Raw genomic sequence first — 24,047 nt, 5'->3', positions numbered from 1 at the left:
GTTTCTTTACCTATTTGTATTCCTTTTATTGCTTCTTCTTGCCTAATTGCTCTGGCTAGGAATTCCAGTACTATGTTGAATAGGAGTGGAGATAGTGGGCATCCTTGTCTGGTTCCTGATTTTAGAGGGAATGGTTTTAATTTTTCTCTGTTAAGTATAATGCTGGCTGTAGGTTTGTCATATATAGCTTTTATAATGTTGAGGAACTTTCCTTCTATTCCTAGTTTTCTTAGAGCTTTTATCATGAAATGGTGTTGGGTCTTATCAAAGGCTTTTTCTGCATCTATTGAGATGATCAAGTGGTTTTTGTCTTTGCTTCTGTTAATGTGGTTTATTACGTTTATTGATTTTCGTATTTTGAACTACCCCTGCATCCCTGGGATGAAGCCTACTTGGTTGTGGTGAATAATCTTTTTGATGTGTTGCTGAATTCGGTTTGCCATTATTTTGTTGAGGATTTTTGCATCAATGTTCATTAAGGAGATTGGCCTATAGTTCTCCTTTTTGGAGGTGTCTTTGCCTGGTTTTGGGATAAGTGTAATACTGGCTTCATAAAATGTGTTTGGCAGTTTTCCTTCCCTTTCTATTTCGTGGAACAGTTTAAGGAGGGTTGGTATCAGTTCTTCTTTAAAGGTCTGATAGAATTCAGCAGAGAATGCATCAGGTCCTGAACTTTTCTTTTTGGGGAGACTCTTGATTGCTGCTTCAATTTCATTTTGTGTTATAGGTCTATTCAGGTGATTAATTTCCTCTTGGTTCAGTTTTGGATGATCATATGTATCTAGAAATCTGTCCATTTCTTTTAGATTTTCAAATTTATTTGAATATAGGTTCTCAAAGTAGTCTCTGATCATTTCCTGGACTTCCATGGTGTTTGTTGTTATCTCCCCTTTTGCATTCCTAATTCTACTAATTTGGGTTTTTTCTCTCCTCATTTTAGTCAGGTTTGCCAGGGGTCTATCGATCTTGTTTATTTTTTCAAAGAACCAACTTTTTGTTTCATTAATTCTTTGTATGGTTTTTTTGGTTTCTATTTCATTGATTTCAGCTCTTATTTTTATTATTTCTCTCCTTCTATTTGTTTTGGGATTTGCTTGTTCTTGTTTTTCTAGGAGTTTGAGATGTATCATTAGGTCATTGATTTGGGATCTTTCAATCTTTTTAATATATGCACTCATGGCTATAAACTTTCCTCTCAAGACTGCCTTAGCTGTGTCCCATAGGTTCCGGTAGGTTGTGTTTTCATTTTCATTGACTTCCAGGAACTTTTTAATTTCCTCTTTTATTGCATCGATGATCCACTCTTCATTAAGTAATGAGTTATTTAGTTTCCAGCTGTTTGCATGTTTTTTGTCTTTACTTTGTTGTTGAGTTCTACTTTTACTGCATTGTGGTCAGATAGTATGCACGGTATTATTTCTATTTTCTTATATTTGCTGAGGCTTGCTTTGTGCCCTAAGATATGATCTATTTTGGAGAAGGTTCCATGGGCTGCTGAGAAGAATGTATATTGTGTAGAGGTTGGATGAAATGTTCTGTAGACATCTACTAGGTCCACTTGATCTATTGCATATTTTAGATCTTGGATTTCTTTATTGAGTTTTTGTTTGGATGACCTATCTATTGATGATAATGGAGTGTTAAAGTCTCCCACAACCACTGTGTTGGCGTTTATATATGCTTTTAGGTCGTTCAGGGTATGTTTGATGAAATTGGGTGTGTTGACATTGGGTGTGTACAGATTGATGATTATTATTTCCTTTTGGTCTATTTCCCCTTTTATTAGTATGGAATGTCCTTCTTTATCTCGTTTGATCAATGTAGGTTTGAAGTCTACTTTGTCAGAGATAAGTATTGCTACTCCTGCTTGTTTTCGGGGGCCATTGGCTTGGTAAATCGTCTTCCAGCCTTTCATCCTAAGCATATGCTTATTTCTGTCGGTGAGATGAGTCTCCTGTAAGCAACAAATTGTTGGATCTTCTTTTTTAATCCATTTTGTCAAACGGTGTCTTTTGATGGGTGAATTGAGTCCATTAACATTAAGTGTTAGTACTGATAGGTATGTGGTGATTCCTGCCATTTAGTTGTCTTAGTTGTTTGAAGGTTTGATTGTGTGTACCTAACTTGATGTTACTCTCTACTGTCTTGCTTTTTCATATCCTGTGGTTTGGTGCTGCCTGCCTTTTCATGGTTATGTTGGGTGTCACTTTCTGTGTGCAGGATCCCTTGCAGAATCTTTTGTAATGGTGGCTTTGTGGTCACATATTGTTTTAGTTTCTGCTTATCATGGAAGACTTTTATTGCTCCATCTATTTTGAATGATAGCTTTGCTGGGTAGAGTATCCTGGGGTTGAAGTTATTTTCATTCAGTGCCCGGAAGATCTCACCCCACGCTCTTCTTGCTTTTAATGTTTCTGTTGAGAAGTCTGCTGTGATTTTGATGGGTTTACCTTTGTATGTTACTTGTTTTTTCTCTCTTGCAGCCTTCAATATTCTTTCCTTAGTTTCTGAACTTGTTGTTTTAATGATGATATGTCGTGGAGTAGTTCTATTTTGATCTGGTCTGTTTGGTGTCCTGGAGGCCTCTTGCATTTGTATGGGAATATCTTTCTCTAGATTTGGGAAATTTTCCGTTATTATTTTGTTGAATATATTACGCATTCCCTTCGCTTGCACCTCTTCTCCTTCTTCGATGCCCATGATTCTCAAGTTTGGTCTTTTGATGGAGTCAGTGAGTTCTTGCATTTTCTTTTCACAGGTCTTGAGTTGTTTAATTAGTAGTTCTTCAGTTTTTCCTTTAATTACCATTTCATCTTCAAGTTCTGAGATTCTGTCTTCTGTTTGTTCTATTCTGCTGGATTGGCCTTCCGTTTTGTTTTGCAGTTCTGTTTCGTTCTTTTTTCTGAGGTTTTCCATATCCTGGCAGTTTTCTTCTTTATTGTTGTCTATTTTTGTCCTGAGTTCATTTATCTGTTTATTCATTGTGTTCTCTCTTTCACTTTGGTGTTTATACAGTGCTTCTATGGTTTCCTTTATTTCTTCTTTTGCTTTTTCAAATTCTCTATTTTTATTGTCTTGGAATTTCTTGAGTGTCTCCTGTACATTTTGGTTGACCCTATCCAGTATCATCTCTATAAAATTCTCATTGAGTACTTGTAGTATGTCTTCTTTTAAATTATTCTTGTGGGCTTCATTGGGTCCTTTGGCATAGTTTATCTTCATTTTGTTGGAGTCTGGATCTGAGTTTCTGTTCTCTTCATTCCCCTCTGGTTCCTGTACTAATTTTTTGCTGTGGGGAAACTGGTTTCCCTGTTTTTTCTGTCTTCCCGTCATTGTCCTTGGTGTTGTTACTGTCCCTGTACTGTATGTAATTAAGTATTTTCTAGCTTGTAATAATAACAATGGTAATATTTAGAATGGAAGAGTGAGCTGAGATGGAAAGCAAGAAGTTAAAGAAAAGGGGAAAACAAATATACAGACAAGAGGGAGAAAGCAGAACAAGGTATCAGACAAGAGAGTTTCAAAGGTATAAACAGGGAGTGTTAGTGTACTAATCAACAGTAAGCTGAACAGACATTAGAGAGACAGAGAGAGGATTGAAAATCAAAGATTAAAAAAATAAGTAAATGAAAGTAATATCTATATATAAAAATGAATTAAAATAAAATGGAAAATAGAAAATTAAAAAAAAAAACCAAAAAACTTCCAAGTTTATGCAGTTTCGGTCTTAATAATTTGGGTGTCCGTCTCAATCTCCAGTCCTGGAGTTGGTGCCTCAGATGTTATTCTGTAGTTGTCTCATCAAAGGGGATGCATAAAGTAGAACAAAACTACACACACACACACACACACACACACACACACACACACACACACACACAGAAAAAAAGCCCCACCAAGTGTCCCCAGTTCAAATGCAATACAGTTTCAGTAAGTTTTTCGGCTTGCAGGTGTAATTCGGTTGTTCTCTCATCAAAGGTAGGGAGAAAAAGAAAAAAAAGCGTCTGGAGACAGTTCTGAGAGTGGTATCTGCAACTGTGGCTTGCCTGCCTGCTGCTCTCAGCCTGTAGCTGGCGGCATTATTTATGCAGATGTCTGGGGTGAGCTAGCACTCACCTGGTCCCACAGGCTTTGTTTGCTCAGAGTTCTCCTGTGCGAGAGCCTCTGCTACAGGCTTTCCCCTTTCCAAGCACTGGGAAAGGTGACACTGCCCCCGCGTTGTCAGGCCTGCGTGTTTATCTACAGTTCATGTGGGAGGTGGGTCTTCCCCCCTCTCCTCTGAAGTTTTCCTCCCACTGCCACTTTCAGAAGCTTTCCTGCTCCTGCTTACTGGGCGGTGCTGCTGCTCCTGCAGGCCACCATGTTTGTTTACAGTTCATGTGGGAAGTGGGTCTTCCCTCCTCTCACAAGCTTCCCTTCTCCTGGTTGCTGGGCGCGCGCCCCGCTCCCGCCAGAGGCTCTCCGGCCCGCTCGGCTTGTTTATTTACAGTCCCGGGAAGGATTCCCTTCCCCCAATCTTCAGCGCTCAGGGCGCCCCACCCTCTTTCCAGCGTGTCTTAACTGTTCTTTTTGCTTATTACTCAGTTTCTCTTTTTTTTTTTTCCCGGGTGGAGGTCAGTCTGTCCAGGGGGCTATGCTGCTCTGGCCCAGGCTTGTCTGTGGGGCTACCGTGGTACCGCGAAGCTCACCTGGTCCACGTCTTCCCAAGCCATATGGGCGCCGGCCACTGGCGGCCCCGGGGGCCCCCCTCGTTTCTCCATTTAACGTGAAGTGGAGATTCTCTGCACCGGCTCTAGCCGCCATCTTGGAATCCTCTGTTTCTCTTCTTCACAATAAAATTTCTTTAGCCATTTACTCACTAGCCAGATTGGTGTTGAAGATGAACTGAGGGTCAGTTTTAATCCTTTTCTTTGGCCTGATTCCCCACTCTTTCTAATCCTTGTTTCCAGTAAAAGATTAGATTTCTGGCAAGTGACCTGGGGATAAGAGTGGGAAAGAATGCTTCTGAGGCAAGCCTGGGGATGTTTTCAAAGGAAATAGGAAACAGGCCAGTGAGTCCCAGTAAGTCTCATGGCATAGGCCTGGGATGATAGCGAGGAAGACTTTGGGGCTTTTCCAGAAAGGCTGGGTTCCCTGCCATAGTAAGGAATTCTGTACCCTTTAAAGAGAGAGCCATTTGCCATCTGTTTTATTTAGACTTTTCTTTGCTGTGACAAGATACCAGAAAAACTTTTTCTTTTATTCATACGTGCATACAATGTTTGGGTCATTTCTCTCCCATTCCCCCTGTGCTCCCCTTTCCCTCCACCCTCTTCCTCTCCCCCCAACCCCATCGCTACTAGGCAGAAACTATTTTGCCCTTATCTCTAATTTTGTTGAAGAGACAGTATAAGCAATAATAGGAAGGACCAAGGGTTTTTGCTAGTTGAGATAAGGATAGCTATACAGGGCATTGACTCACATTGATTTCCTGTGCGTGGGTGTTACCTTCTAGGTTAATTCTTTTTGATCTAACCTTTTCTCTAGTACCTGTTCCCCTTTTCCTATTGGCCTCAGTTGCTTTTAAGGTATCTGCTTTAGTTTCTCTGCGTTAAGGGCAACAAATGCCACTTGTTAGTGGTGGTGTTGCTAATGATGGCTAATCATGAGCCTGTCTTTTCTCCATCAAATATTTTTAGCACCTTTGTCAAAGACAAGTTCATTATAGTTGTGTGGCTTCATATCCAGGCCCTCTATTCTATTCCACTGGACTTCATGTCTGTTTTTGTGCCGTACCATGATGTTTTTGTTGCTATTGCTTTGTAATATAGTTTGAAGTCGGGTATTGTGATACCTGCAGCGTTGTTCTTTTTACTGAGTATTGCCTTGGCTACTCATGGTCTCTTGTGTTTCCAAATAAATTTAACGGTAGATTTTTCAATCTCTTTGATGAATGTCATTGGGATTTTGATGGGAATTGAATTAAACGTGTAAATTGCTTTTGGAAGTATAGACGTTTTTACTATGTTGATTCTACCAATCCATGAGCATGGGAGATCTCTCCACTTTCTGTAGTCTTCTTCAATCTCTTTCTTTACGAGTTTGTAGTTTTCCTTATATAGGTCATTCACATCCTTTGTTAAGTTTACTCCTAGGTATTTGATTTTTTTTGAGGCTATTGTAAATGGAATTGTTTTCATACATTCTTTTTCCGTTTGCTCATTATTAGTGTATAGAAATGCTAATGATTTTTCTATGTTGATTTTATATCCTGCTACCTTGCTATAGCTGTTGATGATGTCTAGGAGCTTTTGAGTAAAGTTTTTTGGGTCTTTAAGGTATAGGATCATATCACCTGCAAATAGGGATATTTTGACAGTTTCTTTACCTATTTGTATTCCTTTTATTCCTTCTTCTTGCCTAATTGCTCTGGCTAGGAATTCCAGTACTATGTTGAATAGGAGTGGAGATAGTGGGCATCCTTGTCTAGTTCCAGATTTTAGAGGGAATGGTTTCAGTTTTTCACCAATAAGTATAATGCTGGCTGTAGGTTTGTCATATATAGCTTTTTTAATGTTGAGGTACTTCCTTCTATTCCTAGTTACCAGAAAACAACTTAAGGAGGAAGTATTCAGAGGTTATAGTCCATGGTTGTGTGGCTACATTGTTTCTGGCTTGTGGTTTTCATCATGGTAGAAGGCTGTGATGGATCAGATCTATTTACCTCATGGAAGCCAGGAAGTAGCAAGATAGATAGACAGAGAGAGAGAGAGAGAGAGAGAGAGAGAGATGGAGAGAGAGAAATATGCCTGTTCTAGTGGAACTTCCTTTTCTTCCCCTTTTAATCTGTCCTCCAGGCACTGGATGGTGCCACTCATATTCAGGGTTTGTCTTCCCTCCCTTAATGTCTCTGGAAACACTTTCAGAACACCCAAAAGTATGTTTTACTAATCCCCTAGGCATGTCTTAATCTAGTCAGGTTGACATCAAGACAAATCATCACACCATCAAAGGATGCAGTATGCAGGACAGCAATATGGCAGATAACTGACAATCAGCAATCTTTCTCCACTTACCAGACAATATAAGCCTCTTTGGTTTAATGTGACCTTTGGAAGTAGCCTTACTGATGATGGCAGATGGATTTTCTCATCAAACTGTTGAGAGGTAGCTTTCAAGTTAGGATTAACTTCATTCCAACCACACTTAAAAGTTTTAAGAATCTGAGTCACTGATAGTGGTAAATGACGCAAGCTTTTTTAAAACTAGAGAATGAAATTCAGAATGTGTGCAGTATTCATTGGCCTTTCCTGCAGAATAGGGCTCAATGGGAAGGTTCCTCTTGTGGGTTCCTGCTCCCCCTGCTGTGTTCATGGCTACTTCAAGTCCTTCCAACACTCTTACTGTGCAGGACTGCCGTGAGATTAAATGGTAAACTGCCTGGTATGTGGCTGACATCCAATACATTCCAAAGAAATAATGCTTATTCCTCGCCATGGTTAATGCTAATGTTCGCCCAAGTGCTAATTTCTGACAAGTGTTTTAGGAGCCAAACCTTGTTTACTGGGAAAAGGGCAAAGTTATCAGTACACTATGGTGCATACTAACTGTCTTACTGAAGGTTCCTAAAGCTTTCCTTCTAGTCTACTTCACTGCCTGGTGGTCAGCAAGCCAATATAGGTATAGCTTAATTAAATGAATAAGCAAATGTATTTCTAAGTTTCCTGCATTAGGCTATTCACCTTCAAGTGTATTTGTCTGGTTAGTAGGATTTGTGTTTAAGTAAATCTGTAAATTTATAAAGATTCAATCTTAGAGAACTAGGGTATGGCTAGTGTATGGAGAGGAATCTAAGATACATTATTCAAACATGTTTTGGGAAGCAAGAATTTTTCACATATATGTACATATATGATTGATACATATATATGAATTAAATGCTGAATGTAGTCCAATAGCATTTGCTTTTTGACTCTGTGTATTATAATAGGGTAATTGGTGGGAAGAGGGGGAAGTTAATGTGGAATAATGCCTTCTAAGAAATCTTTCAGAATCAGTAGCATAACTTGCTTTAAGTAGATTACCAGGATTCTTACAATTTGCAGGGACACTGATGCGATTACTTCTTGGAAAACTAAGGCAAGTGTTTAATACTTGTTGGTACATGTTAAATAAATATTAGTTTCTACTTAGAATCTAGATAAAAATCTATAACCTTGAACTTTCTGAACCCATCTGTAGCTCATTTCACAGGGATCAATGATTCTGTCTTTTTATGCTTTCTGAGTAGGCTATCTTTTCCCCTTCTCTCTCTTTCTTGCCAGGGTCTTGCTATTTAGTCCAGGCTGGCCTTGAACTCATGATTCTCCTGCCTCAGTCTCTCAAGTAGTTGAGATTCTAGGTGTGCATCACTGTACCAGCTAAAGATCAAAGATCTTAACTTCATGTGTAAGTGTCTAAAGTAATCTTGAAGGTATTTTCCTTTAGTTGAAACTCAACAAACTTACTTATTTTTTCATTTCATGGTCTGATCATATTATCTTGTATCACTGAAGCTCATATCCAAGAAATTTCTAGACACTTAAAAAAGACCCTTTATTACATAATTGATTTTCCTTCAATTTGAAGGTGAAGTTAGTTCTTTTTAAGACACAATTATGGCAACACAAAAAGTTTAAGTTTGGCCCATTTATTATTGTTGCCATTTGTAATAAGTACATTCTCCCAGTTCTCAATCTCCCATTGAGATTCTGAAATCTTAATTATGCTTTCATACCTGCAAGTTGTATCCATTTCTAGTTTCCTTGGGCTGAAACATTTGGCCCTGGAATGAGAGTTACCTCTCAGGAAACCTAGCACTAATGTGCAGGACAAAATCCTTGAGAGACTGTGAAAGTCACCGATAAATGCTAACTAGGTATTGTCTAGAGAGCTATTTATCTAGAAAAACATATCTTAGAGTTTCTGATTTTGTATTGAATAGAAAAAGCAACAGGAATTACACGAAATGAGAGTATAATTAAAAATAACATCTCTTAAATAAGCAAATCTTTAGTTGAGGCACACAATCTGGGCAATTATTGTCATAAAATTGTTTTGGTTCTTTTCCCTCATTTTCCATATGGTCAGTTCTTAAGGTATTTGGTTATATTACATGAAATTAGCTTTTAGGCAAAGAACAAGAGGTAATAATTGAGTAAGCGTCAGTGCCTCGAGATAGGGTCTCATAAACTAGTTGTCTTGGCTGGGTTCACACTGTGATCCCCATGATACCGAAGAAAAGAAGGATAACTAGGAAAAACAAGTTAAAATATTAAAATCTGCATGAATATTAAATGAAATTGACTTCGACCTGATCAGTCAGTTTTCAACAAAACCAGGCCCTTTTTATTCTTTAACTTTATATCCAATAACTGCATCAAACTTAATGTTGATCTTTTGCTTCAAAATTGCCAGGAAGCGCTCAGGAAGGATCCTGGAAGAAAGACAGGGAAAATAATTAGTACTGGGTTCGAACTGCGATCCTCCTGCTCTCTTCCTCGAGTAGCTAGGATTATAGGTGCGAGCCACGGGAGCCCAGCTGAAAGCATTCATATTTAGCTTACCCTGTATCATGTCAGGTTCATCTTAGACATGATTATGAACTGTTACTTTGAATTTCAACTATGTATTCTTTTCTATTAAATTCATTTCCTTTTAAAGTGAAAAGAAAGGAGGCTTACCTTTATTCTCTCTCTAGATATAAATATTTTATATATATGTGTACAGACACATACATATATATTTGAGATAAATATTCTCCATATTTTTTAAAAGATCTAAGAGAAGAGACATACGGAATTGAATATTGAGGTATTAAAGGGTTAAAAAAAAGGAATGTGAAACTGGAAAGAAGTGAAAGTCTGAGCTCACTCCATACCTCATAATTTGGAATATTATCTGCATGTTCCACTAAAAGACTGGGGAAGCAGAACTGCTAAATAAAAATGCAGACAGCATGCTTAGTTTTGAGCGTAATGCTGGACAGATGAATTGGCCTTCGGGTTAAATTCCTCTCAGGGAAATTGGAAAGTTAATGCTTCTCCCAGCAGTGTTCTCATGAGGAACTGACGTGTTAATATGAAAAAGGCCTTGAACAGTGACAGACACGTGGTATCAGACACGTAGTGGGTCTTATAATTTTTCTCCCAGCCTATATTGAAGAGTATTTAGGAGTTTGTCACATTCCAGTGGGTTTGAGGAAAAGGAAACGGAATATGCAAATCAGTGTAATGATATACAGAGATCTACCAGATAGCATTAAAATAGGGTTTGGAAACTAAACACCCAACAATGATGACAATAATCCCCAGTGTAGTGAGTATTTAAGTGCATTTGAACTCAGGGCATTGCACTTGCCAGTTCTTCTGCCTTAGATATTTTTTCAGATAGGATCTCATGCTTTTTGCCCAGGTCTACATTGGACTTTGATCCTCTACCTCTGCCTCCTATGTAGCTGGGATAACAGGTGTGCCATCACACCGGCTTGTTCTTTGAAGTAGCGTCTTGCTAACTTTTTCACTGGGCTGGCCTTCAACTGTTACCCTCCTATTTCTGCCTCCTATCATTATTTCCTTTAATCCTCTCCACCCTATCAAGGCTTGCTATTGTCTCCATTTTACAGATAAAGCAACTGAGCTTCAGTGAAGTTAAGTAACTCATCTGTGTTCCTGCTATAGACAAGTCATACAGACAGCTATATCAACTCAGGAGCACACTGTATGAATAGTCTAGGGGTTAGAATTAATTTATTCTTGGTGCCTTCTGGGTCAATCCTTCTTCAACATGCAGGGATCCAGTGGTGAAAGACTGGCAGCATTCTTTCTCTCAGAGGATTACAGTCTATAACTCCTGAGTGCTCACTTACATAGTGGGTCTGGACTACTCTTTTACCCGGGCTGGCTTGGAACCTTGATCCTCCTGATCTCTGCCTCCAGAGTAGCTAGGATTACAGACGTGAGTCCCTGTGCCCATCTAGCAAGAGATTTCTTTGCCCCAGCCAACCTGAGACACCTCTATACCCTCTTATTACTTGTCAGCTTCACTGCCACACAGCTTTAGCAGGTGAGTAACAAGGGAGGGTCATGTCTCTAACTGGCGGTTTCTAATCTTAGCTGTACATTAGAACCACCCACAGTGAATATGGTCAAAGTACTTTATACCCATGATGAAAACAGAACTGTGAAACAGGTTGAAATTGTTTTAAGAAGGGGAGAGAAGGGATAAGGGGGAGGGAAAGGAGGGGTGAATTTGATTGAGGTACAAGGTGTGCATGTGTGGAAGTATCACAATGAAACCCCTTTGTATAAGTAATATATGCCAATAAAAACAAAAAGCAACATATCCATTACATCCCATAAACAAAACAAAAAAAAGAACCACCCGCAGAGTTCCCCTATCTCTTATAGCCTGGGCCATGCCTCACGTCAGTTACATCAGAACCTTGGGGAGCAAAGCCATGGCATAAGTGGTTTTTAAACCTCTCAGGGGAATTCCAACATGCACCAAAGTTAAGAGCAACTGCTCTGAAGAAGTGCATCTGAGATATCCCAGGCACAAGTCCCCCGGAAGCTGCTGGCCCATGCACCACTGGAAGAAAAGAGGCCCAAGGATCTCTAGAAGTATAACAGCTTATTTAGCTTTTAGTCTCTGCTTCAGGATGATATTACACAAAATGAAAGCAAAGTGATGTCTGTGAATGGTATCTAAAATCTAACTAGGGTCTCCTTTAATCATTTTCCTATGATTCCACTCTATAAAAATGCCTGAAGACTGTCTTCTTCATAATCCTTCACTCACAAGGCTAACATGTCCAGAAACGCACAAGTTTTTTTTTAAATAACAAGTTAACACCGTTGAGTTGATTTACGATTCAGGTTGTATGCCAGTCTTGCTAGACTTGCTTCAGTGATTAACACATGTGTTTTTAAAAATGGTTGGCATCCTTGGGCCTGTTATTTTTATTAATTCCATTTAATTGCATTCTATCAACTGTTGTTATTAAATCTGAGTAGAAACATGTAATAGATGTTTACTTCTAATGCTGACAAACCCAGTATCACTTACCTCTCCAACATCATTAAAAAGTGTATAGAAGAAGGAACAAAAATCATTTTCTGCTCGGTCAGGATCCCTTTCATGAGCTTGCTCACGACTTCCTCAGGCTCCAGGGAAGGTCCCAAACTGAAATCAGAAGCCATGCTCAGACGAGGTGTCTCACGAAGGCTGCAGCCTGAATTAGTGCCACACAGCTGACCTGTGGCAGCTGGCTCCTTGCAGGAGCTCGGAACAGAGGCTACTTTACCAGGAACAACACCTTAATGCTTATCTCACACTACACACTGCTAATCTGTCTCTGAACGTTATCCTACTGAAGCTTTACAACCTAATGACGGTGGTGCTATGATCCTTATTTTACAAATGAGGATCAAAAAACTAGGACTTGAAAATGATTTAGCTAGATTTGAGCTAATTCCTTTTTTTTTACTTTTGGCAGTATTGTGGTTTTGAATTCAGGGCCTCACATCTGCTCGGTGGGTGCTCTGCCACTTGAGTCAAGCTCCCAGACCTTTTTGCTTTAGTTATCTTTCAGATAGGCCCTTGTGCTTTTTGCCCAAGCTGGCCTTACACTGTGATCATCCTGCCTATGCCTCCTGGGTAGCTGGAACTGCAGATGTATACCACCATACCCAGCTTGTTTGCCGAGATGGATTTTTTTCTAACTTATTACCAAGCTAACCTCCTACTATAATCCTTCCCGTTTCTACCTCCCAAGTGGGATTACCCTACAGTGTCCAGCATGACGTGAGGTGAGGAAGCAAATTCACTTTTGAACTTTCAGTCATCTTAGGCAAGAACACAGACACCATCATACAAGCTTTATGACACACGAAATCTCTCCATTGAACAATGCCTTAAGTGTCAGAGGAACTAACATACATTAGACATGTGTCTGGCTCTTAGAGTCTTGGTCTACATATTGGTTAGATCTCGAGTCACTGGTCAGCCTTGTTACCCATTCCACATCACAGCCACTTCAGGTCATCACCTAGGTGTATGTGCCACACACTCGCAGGTAACCCCTAGACAGCGGCTTTAAAAATCTGGGTGTTAGAGTTAAGTGCAACCAGGGAAGAGATGCAGAGACGTTGGTCTCAGTTTTCAACATTTTATTAATTGCTTTAAAAAAGGAGATCTATAAATTCATTCACTAAATTTGCCACTGCTACCAAACTGTTTGGATGGCTAACATTTGGGGAAGGCCGATTTTAAATGTGTGTAATTGGTTAAAATTACACACAAAGTACTGGGTGAAGTTCTTTAGAAGTAAATACAGGATGGTTTATTAAAAAAAGGATACAAATACTTAAAAATGGGCCAACTGAAAAGTGTAGTATTGTATTTAAAAGTGAGCAAGCTAACATGAAGGAGAGGACAGATGAAAACATGCAGGACACAACCTTTCACTGTCTTCAAAAGTCAGTCACTTGTTAGAATACTGCTCACCAGGGGACTCCTAGACAACAGTATCATATATGAAATGGGGAGGAAATTAATAATGAAATTGATGGCTTTGGTCCAATGGAGGCAAAAATCAAAGTCTGGGAGACTCTTTTAATTAAAAATTACTTGTTTAAGGAAAGGGGGAAGGAGGGTAAATATGGTGGATTATTTTGTATTCATATATGAAGATAGAAGAATGAAACCTGCTGAAATTGTTCTAAGAAAGGGAGGTGGGGGAGAAGAGGTAGAATGACAGAGGGGATAAGTCTAACTAAGATATATTGCAAGCACATATGTAAATATCACAATGTATCCTCCTGTATAACTATTACATGATAATAAAAATTTAAAAAAATTGCTTGTTAAAGATATCATATGCAGCAAAAACTGTCTGAAGAGAAAAGGGGGTAATAGATTCAATAATAACAGCTGTAGACTTTAACCTCCACTTCCAACAGTATATGGAACAATTAGATATTCACAGGAAATCTAAGACTTCAATAATACTATAAATCACCTGTATGAACCGCTCCACCTAACAAGAGAATACATATTCTCATGAGCAGGTAGAAAACCCTCTCCAGGATAGACTACATATTAGGACACAAAATAAATCTCAGTAAGGTTAAAAAAGATTGAAATTATATAAAGTATGCTGTTTGGCCACAACAGGATGAAATTAGAGATCCTAACAAGAGGAAAACTGACAAGTTCACAAATATGTGGACAGTAGACACTGTGTCCCTAAATAACCAAAGGGATAGCGAAGAGACTGCAGAAAGTTAGAAAATTCTTTGAGATGAACAGAAATGAGACCTAACATAGCAAAATTTATGAGATTCAGTGCTCAGGGGGAAATTCAAAGCTGGAAGTGCCTAAATTAAAAAAGAAAAACACCAAACCAACAATATGAATTTCTACCTTAAGAAACTACAAAGCTAAAATTAACCCAAATCCCAAGCAAGCAAAAGAAAGGAATAATAGCAATTTCATCATAAATACAGAAACAGAACAGAAGAACAACAGAAAGAATCAATCAAACTGGAAGTTGGTTCTTTGAAAGGCCAATCTTCTGCTGGAAAGGCTACGGAAAAGAGAGAGAAGACTCGAACTACTAAAACTAGGAATGAAAGCAGAACCATTACCATGACCTCACAGAAATGAAAAACACTTCAAGAGGGTAAACAAGGAGCAACACAAATTAGAATTAATCTGTGGATGAATGTGTAAATTCCTAGGAATACACAAATCTGAGTATCTTTAATATGAGAGTCAATCAGTATTCCAAACACTTCCAGTAAAGAATATCCCAGGGCTAGAGGACTTTGTGATGAATTCTACTTGATATTTAAAGAAGGGTTAACACCAATCCTTCTTAAATTCTTCAGAAAATAGAAGAGAAGGAAACTCTCCTCTTTATCCTGATATTATAGTCAAAATAAGTCATCACAAGAAAAATACCTCTTTTGAATATAGATGAAAAAATCTTCAACAAAACACTAGCAAATTAAATGTAGCATTATATTAAAATGACTTTACACACGTCCAAGAAAGAGTTAGCCCAAGAGCAAAAGGTGGCTCGCTATACAAAAAACAGTCAACACAATACATTGTTTAAATAAAATGAAGGAAGAAATGTATGTGAACATCACAGTAGTCATGCATCAAGCACTTGACAAACCCGACATTTCTTCATGATAAAAATACTCAACAAACTAGGAATGGAAGAGAGCTGCCTCAGTCTGATTTGTATAGCTTGTATAATGCAGGCAGTTCAATAAGCAGAGTGGAAGTGAAGATAGTCAAAAATGTCATTAACATAACATAGACGTTCTGCTGTCCCCTTGTATTGGCAAACATTAAAAGTGTGCTAATATCCAAAGCTGACAAAGGATTAAGGGGGAATAAGCACTTCATACCATGCTGGTGTGAAAATAAATTAGGACAATCACTTTGTCTAATTTATAGAGTGCCTTTTTATAGGGTACTCTATAGACCAATCAAAAAGTAAAATTGGCATAGGTCATAACTTTCTGAATAGGACTCTAATTGCTCAGGATACAAGAGCAAAAATTGATAAATGGGATTGGATCGAATTAAAAAGATTCTGATCCAGGCTCCAATGGCTCATGCCTGCAATCCTAGCTACTTGGGAGGCTGAGATTGAAAGGATCAAGGCTCAAGGCCATCCCAGGCAAATGGTTCATAAGACCCCATCTTCAAAATAACCAGGGCAAAAATGGACTGGAGGTGTGCCTCAAGTGGTAGAGTGCCACATGAAGCCCTGAGTTCAAACCCCAGTCCCACCAAAAACAAACAAACAAACAAAACAAAACTGCTGCACATCAAAGGAAACAATTACCAGAATCAAGAGACACCCCACAAAATGGGAGAAACTCTTTGCAAGTATTCAATGGACAAAGGATTAATATCCAGAATGTATAAAGAACTCAAAAAAATTGAACACCAAAAGAACAAATGATCCAGTTAATAAATGGGCAAATGAACTGAACACTCTTCAAAAGAAGTACAAATGGTTAATACACACATGAAGAAATGCTCAACATCCTCAGACATAAAGGATCCCTCTCACCCCAGTTAAAATGGCTACCATTAAGAACACAAACAACACAAATGCTGGCGAGGGTGCAATGAAAAAGGAACCCTCACACACTGCTGGTGGGAGTGTAAATTAGTACAACCACTATGGAAATCAGTATGGAGATCCTTCAAGAAGCTAAAAATAGAACTGCCATATGATCCAGCTTCCACTCCTGGGCTTATACTCAAAAGAGAGTAAATCAACATACAAGAGAGACACTTGCTCACCCATGTCTATCGCAGCACCATTCACAATAGCCAAGCTGTGGAACCAGCCTAGATGTCCAATAACTGATAAAGAACGTGGTATATATACACAAGGGAGTAATATTGAGTCTTAAAGAGGAATGAAATTATGCTCTTGCAGGAAAACAAATAAAACTGGAGACATCATGTTGAGTGAGATAAGCCAAGCTCAGAAAGACAGATATAGGTATTGCGTGCTTAAGCTCATATGCAGAATATAAACCTAAAAATAAAAATATGACATGATTGTAAAAGGGGAACTGTTTGGGAGGGGACTAGAGGGATGGAGAAGGGGACAGGACAGGGTAATGGAAGTGAATATGATAGAAGTACATTATACATATGTATGAAAATAGCATAATGGAACCCACTAAAACTGTTTAAAAAGGAGGGCAGAGGAGCAAGGGAGGTAAAAAAAAGAAAGAGTAATATAGAGGGGTGAATTTGATCAAAGTACATCGTATGCTTGTACGAAGTATCGAGATGAAATCCCTTTGTATGATTAATTGATGCTAATAATTTTTTTAAAAAGGTAAATGTTCCTAGCTTTTGATCCAGCATTTTCATTACAAAACTCAACAAAATAGTTGAGAAAGCGAGCAAAGATATATATTATATATGTTATATATAAGTAAATAAGAATGCATAAACACATAATACACCTGTGCAAACACATACATGGATATAAACGTATCGCAATAATAAGGATTAGAGACACCAATGTTCCACAGTAGAAAATATATACACCCAAGGACGGCCATGCCAACCTCGTAAAGAATTAAGCAAGGTAACTGCATTGACACAGAAGGCTGACAACAGCACACTGTTAGGTCAAAGAGAAAGCTTGCAGAATAATATTATGTTTCTACATACAGGAAAAAAGAAAGCATTAAAATAAGAAAGTAGGGAGTATTAAATTGGAAAACTGTAAATGCAGATCAAACCAGCTCTGTGTGTGTGTTGTGTGTGTATATATATGTATATATATATATATATATATATATTTATTTTTTTTGGTACTGGGGTTTGAACTCGGTCCTAATGCTTGCTAGACAGACACTCTACCACTTGAGCCACACACCCAGCCCTTTTGCTTTAGTTATTTTTGAGATAGGGTTCTGCTTTATGAATGGTCTGGTCTGGAACGCAATCTTCCTATTTTTGCTTTCCGAGTAGCAGGGATGGTGTGCATGAACTACCACACCCAGCTTTTATTGGTTGAAATGGGGTCTCTCAAACTTTTTTCCTGACTGGCCTTGAACACTGATCCTCATGATCTCGCCTCTCAAGTAGCTAGGATTACAGGTGTGAGCCACTGGGCCTAGTTAGTTATTTTCCATATAGGGCCTTCTGTTTTTTGGCAGGACAACCTCAGATGACAATCTGCTACCTCCATTTCCTTGTAGCTGTGATGCCAGGTGTGCGTCATCAAGTCTGGCTTGTTTGTTGATATGGGATTTTATGAATTTTTACCCCTGTTGGCCTCAAATTGTGATCCTCCTGATCTCCACTTCCCTAGTAGCTGGGATTATAGGTGTGCACCACTATGCTCAGCTAGAAATCTAACTTTTTAATGAGACGGTTATCTCTGGAAGAGTGGCATTTATGAGAGGCTTTTCCTTACAGTGCTTAAATTTTGCTCATAACCATGCACTAATAGGAAGGCAAAATAATTTCCAGTCAAACTTCTACTGTACATATTAAAGATGATGAGTCTCAGGGAAAAATTTCCATTAAAAATTCACGTTAAAAAATAAAAACTTGCTGGGTAAAGTAGTTCGTGCCTGCAATCCCACTTCTTGGGAGGCTGGGGTGGGAGGATTGCGTTTGAGGGCAGTCTGGGCTGTACAGTGAGATCTTGCCTCAGAAAAACAAAGTAAATAAAACAAAACATAAATAAAATAAAATAAAACTGCTAAGAGTGGGGCACTTGGAATCACAGAGTTCTTAGGCAGGAATTCCAGTCTGCCACTTTGGGGGCTGTGAGACATTGAGCAATTTTCCCAGATTTCCTAAGTTTCAATTTCTTTGTCTGTGAAATGAAGGTTGTAAAAATGCCGTAGCTGGGATCTCGAGGGTTTCTCAAGGCCCACATGTCAAGGCTGGGTCCCCAGCTTGGTGCTACTGGAGGTGATAGAACCTTTTAAGAGGTGGGGCTGAGGAGGCCCCTAGGGCCTTGGGGATGTGCCAGTGATAGGGACAGTGGACCCAGCCCTTCCTCTTTTACTCTTTTGCTTCCTGGCTATGAAGTGAGCAGCTTTGCTCCACCATGGGCTCCCACCATGTTGTGCTGATTTGTTACAGGCCCCAAAGCAATGAGGCCAACTGATCACAGCCTGGAACCTCCAAACTCATGAACCAAAATAAACCTTCCCTCTTTGTAAGTTTATTGTCTCAGGTATTCCATCACAGTGACCGACAGTTGGCTTTTCTTGTCAAGTCATAGGAAATAGAGAAGGAGTGGGTAAACAGGGGACCAAATCTAGCTTTCCAGGATTAGAGGTTAGAGGTAATTGATGTGAGATGTCTTCAATAAATGGCTTTATATAAAACTACTGATATCCAAGTTTATTTAACAAAAATAATTCTTAGCTTTCAAAACATTAATCGGAACATCTGATTATATTTAATTCCCACGAACTCACTTGTGCTGCATTGCAACCTTTCTGGTACGCCGGTTTCTCTGTAGTGTGTTAGATGTGCAAATGTAAAGATGGACAGATTACATCTGTGTGTCCTTTAGTGCAAACTTAAGTTCCAGCATCAACAGGAAACAGTGTTGTTTAAATTCAGCCATGTAGGTTTGGTTCAACTTTCCCTACTCAGGAATCAGTTTGGTCTGAATCTTGGCTCTGCTGTTCAAGGCAAGTTACTTAATCTTTCTAAACTTCAGACAACTCTTGCCTATCATGGAGGAAAATGACAGATCCCCCAAAGTACTGTCGTGAGGTCTAGGACAGATTCTACTTAGTGCTCCAAATATGAAGGTGTTCCATCAGAGTACACACGCTGTCCTCTACTTAGAAGTACAAACTTCTCGATTAAAACCAAGTTCATCTTTAGGATATACTCTACTGCCAGATTAGCCTGGGGCAGGACGAAACCCCAGGCCCTTCCTAGCCAGGTCTGGATTCCTGTGATTAAGCTAGAAACCTGGGCTTCTAGTCATAACTGCTATAGTTTGGTTAATTATTTCTAATTGTACCAGCAGACTTCTGCCACGCGAGGGCACTGTTGCCCCATGCAGCCTGGCCCTTATTTTTTTGTAATTTTCAATTATAACTTAAAACATGATGTCTGTTTTTTAACCACCGAAAGACAGTCTGAGTTTCAAAATGGACTCAAATATGTTGTTTTAGCATCTGAATCCTGAAAATAACAGAGGAAACTGGCCAGCTTTATCTTTGAAATCTGCTTTTTCTATGCCTTCTCTTCAAATTCACTCCCCAGCCCCCAAAGCTGATTTGTTTCTCTTCTTCTCTCTTCAGGGTTCAATTAAGGATTTCTTGACTAATATAGATGAATTTACGAACTGGCTTCTTGAAGTGTATACTCTTACTTCTGTTTGCTTTTGTCTTTTTGAGACAAAAAGCTGATCTCTAACTACTGAGCTTGAGTGATTCTCCTGTCTCAACCTCCTGATTGCTAGGACTTCAGGGGTGGACTAGCATGCCCACCTTACAAAATTGTGTCTTAAAAACAGATTTTAAATGCTACAGGTAGACTTAGGATGGCAAATGGTTCGACATAGGATTTTCCGACTTTACAATAGATACAAGTTTAGTACAAACCATACTTTAGGGCGTGATCTTTCCTGGGTTAGCTTTTTAGCAAGCAGCATGCCATGGGATCCTCCCTCCTCCCTTGTATAATAAGCTGCAGCCACCATCACAGGGGAAACAGCGGGCACTCCCCAGTGTACAGTGTTGCTAAGCAGTGATGTTTTTTAGGTTAAGTGGATTATATGAGTTTTTGCCTTTTCAATTTATAGAGGTTTATTGGGACACAATCCTATAAATTGGAGAGCATCTGTATTTGATAGATTTTTTTGTGTCTTGAGAGGTCTCCCAATTTTCAGCCTAACGATGGCTTTCTACTTCACTTCGCTGTGGGGTGACTTAGACTAAGGTGTATTTAAAATAGAACCTGTTCCCAAGTGGCCACACAAAATAGTTCTCATTAATTTCAAGTGCATTTCACCAAGAACAGCTAAGCTGGAGGAAAGAGGGACACTGTTTGAAGGGCAGAATAAAGGTTAACAAGTGAATCTCATCTGCAGTAGAGCAGAGGATTGGCAAGCCTATCTAAGTAAGCGTGTGAACTTACAATAGAAATTTTAAGTCAGTGAGGGAAATGATGTATTATTGAAAAATAGTGTAGAGTTCATTAACTATTCAGGAAAAGCAATTAAGCTGTTCCATAACTTCTTAAATAAAAAAAAATCTGGGTAGAACAAAAATTTCAATGTGAAAAGTGCAACCCTAAAATATCTACTAGAAGGGCTGGGGTGTGGGTAGCTCAGAGGTTGAGTGCTTGCCTCACACGTGCAAGGTACTGGGTCCAACCCTTCTAGCACTCCTCTCCTACACACACACACACACACACACAATTTACTAGAGAATAATGTGGGTAGATATTTTCTTAGATGTGGCATGAGAAAGACATTTTTGAATACCTCACAGAAACTAAAGGTCATGGAGGGGGAAAAAAACCCTTGGAAGCAGACATACACAACAGATGCATTTTACACAGGAGTATCACAGATGTGGAAAGAGGTCTTACATATTCATGTTATTTATTTATTTAGGCAGTACTGGGGTTTGAACTCAGGGCCTCACACTTGCTAGGCAGGGGCTCCACCACTTGAGCCATTTTGCCAGTTAGTCCTTACATATCCATTTTAAAACTTTGCAGCTCCACAGAAAAAAGTGAGTGGAGACCATGAAACAGGCAATTCACAAAAGCAGTGAAAATATCAAAAAATCATATGCAAACACTTCAGTTAGTTATTAGGACAAAAATAAAGATGATGCTTATGTATTGAATTGGCAATGATTAAAAGGTGAACAGGAGACTGATGAAGAAATAGGAAGGTGCTGTCTCTGACCTGTGGTGCAACATGTTAAGTGGTGCAACATTTTCTAGAGGAGAGTTTGGCACATGTACAAATATTTCTAACTGGTGCAGTAATGCCTCTTCCTGGAGCTACCTGAAGGAAAGAATTACCCAAATGTGAAAATATCTGTGCACAAAGATACTCATCACTGCATTGCTATATTAATAATCTGAAAAGCTGAAAACAGCCCTAAAATGATCACCAGGAAACACTACTGTCCCCAATAATTGATACAGTTTATGGTAAAAATCTGTGTTCTACAAGCATGAAAAAATGCCCATCATAGAATGCATAGTCAATTGTTTTATCAACCTCCAGGTTTATGATGTGAACAGATGTCCATGACAAAGCTGAAGGAAAAAAGCAGCTTACCCCTTCCAGAACCTCACCTGCAATATATGCTAGCTTTTTCAAAATTAGACTTTTATATATGCAGAGATGTCTAGAAAGGTATATATCAAAATTTTAAAGAGTGATTTCCATTGGATTAAGGAAATTTGAAAAGACATTTTCTGATTTGTATTTTTCTGCAGTGCTGGAATTTTTAAAAAGCATGTGTTATGAACAGTAAAACATTAAAGCTAGTCCCAAAGAAAGAAAACCTCAACAACTATCCTCACAGCTGATCCTGTATAGTTTTATTTATTTATTTTTGGTGGTGGTGGGATTTGAACTCAGGGCCTCATGCTTGCTAGACAGGTGCTCTTCCTCTGGAGCCACTCTGTCAGCCCTGTTTTTACTTTTTAAGCAAGGAAAGAGTTTGGTTTGGAACTCATTTTGGAGGATTATCTCTAGGCATGTATTCTGCCACTGAGACATACTCCCAGCCCTGGAGGATAATCTCAAAATTACCAAAGGGAATAAATTTTCATGTCGTAGTTCTGGCTATTTCTCTCAGAATCATCCATGATGCTTTTTATATACAGAATCCCGGGCCCCCCATTTCTTTACCACTACCTTATCTCTCCCAGAACCATTAAGTCATCATCTTTGGGGGTGGGGGCCCTACACAAGTCCCCAGCACTCCTGGTGACATGAATGGATATTTGAATTTATGAGCCACTGCTTAGGGGAAGAAAAAGGAAGGGTGAACAAGTTCATCTGCTCCATGTATATCTGCATTCAGTCATTCTTTCCTTCTCTTTCTCTATTTTTCCACCTGTGTTCCCACAATCTACAGAAGATGAAAGCAAGATGAATGAAAGGCATTGGCTGTCAGGTGTTTTGTGGATTAAAATATTTAGGAAAACCTACAGAATGATACTCTTAGCTACCACTGGTCCTTCTGTCTCAATTGCAGTCTCCATTTACCTGGTACTTGGATTCCTGATGAAGCCAGTGTTTATGAAATTAGGACAGAGACATGTGGTTTTGATGCCAGGTCTTCCTAAGGCAGCCAGTTCATCAGTCAAAGCTCTATGAAATCCGACAGCAGCAAACTTGCTTGAACTGCAAATAAACAGAATTTATAAGCGAATTCAGGAATACTGACAGGTGTGCTCCCTGACCAGCGGTGTGGGCATCTCAGGCCCTGGGCAGACTCCCTTCATCAAAGCTGTATTTGAGAATATCCTTAAGTAAATTTCTAGGCATATTAAAGCTTATGATGTCCTGACATAGAACACTCACTACACGGTACCATCACTGGGTGGAATCAGAATTCAGGGTGTCAAGTGTGTTGACAGGAAAACTGGTAGAGTGTTTTTGTTGTTGCTGTTTCCATAAAATCCAATGTCACGATTAGTGGTTCATTATTTATTAGAAAATGTTCATGGAATTCACTAGAAAATTCTCCTGGGTAAATCCTATCCTTTCTTTAAGCCTCAGCTTAGCTTCCTCAGAGGCCTTTCCTGACCGGTATTCTAAATTATTTTCTTTTTAGATAGTAGTCTTCTGTTTTCCATGAGAACACATCTCCTATTTGTAATAAACGTTCACTTGAGGTGCTTTGTTTTAAATATCTGTCCCTACACCTTTACTGTAAGCTCCATGAATTCGTTGCCAACGAATCTCCAGGGCCCAGCACAGGGCATGACTCTTAATAAGTGCTCAGTAAACATTTGCCAAATAAATGAACCACAGTACAAAGCGGTCCTTTTTTTTCTTATTTCCTTCATTAGTCTCAAAGCAATTCTTAGAGTAGCACTTGCGTTTGGAAATGGCAGTGAAAAAAATCATAGTGAAATTACTCTGAACGGACATTATTTGTCCAGGTAGTTTTTAAAAAACAGCTTAATTGAAATATAAATGCCACAAACGTCACCCACTGAAGGTGTACAATTCAATGGTGATGGGCGTATAACATTACTAATTTAAACAATTGTCATTATATAGATAGGACACAAAATGTGACACAAATTGTGTCAATATCATGTGTCCAATGATATTGTCATGTAGTTTTTAAACTTTAAGTCTGTATGAATTAGTAATTATACAAAGTAGCCATAAATGCTTGCCAATTAACTTGTTTTGGCAAATAGAAAGCTGTGGACGGTCTTCTCTTACTTTCTTTTTAAAGTGTAGAAATATATTGAAGCCTTAAAAGAAAGACTGCTGGACTCTA

At 38.9% G+C, this 24,047-nt stretch overlaps 1 protein-coding gene across 1 annotated transcript in view; it reads right to left on the bottom strand.

The window, feature by feature from the left end:
- Window positions 1-8,652: 8,652 nt before the first annotated feature.
- Window positions 8,653-24,047, bottom strand: part of Hsd17b11 (hydroxysteroid 17-beta dehydrogenase 11) — a 33,430-nt gene continuing 18,035 nt past the window's right edge. Inside the window, exons 5-7 of the mRNA XM_020186857.2 lie at window positions 22,796-22,933; window positions 12,085-12,201; window positions 8,653-9,454 (exon numbers count right to left, since the gene is read on the bottom strand). Coding sequence (XP_020042446.1) covers window positions 9,367-9,454; window positions 12,085-12,201; window positions 22,796-22,933 — 343 coding nt within the window. The 3' untranslated portion in view covers window positions 8,653-9,366. The remainder of the gene's footprint in view (window positions 9,455-12,084; window positions 12,202-22,795; window positions 22,934-24,047) is intronic.

The sequence above is a fragment of the Castor canadensis genome, chromosome 9 (genome assembly GCF_047511655.1).
Source record: "Castor canadensis chromosome 9, mCasCan1.hap1v2, whole genome shotgun sequence".
NCBI classification, from domain to species: Eukaryota; Metazoa; Chordata; class Mammalia; order Rodentia; family Castoridae; genus Castor; species Castor canadensis.
This window is presented reverse-complemented; position numbering and strand designations above follow the sequence as displayed.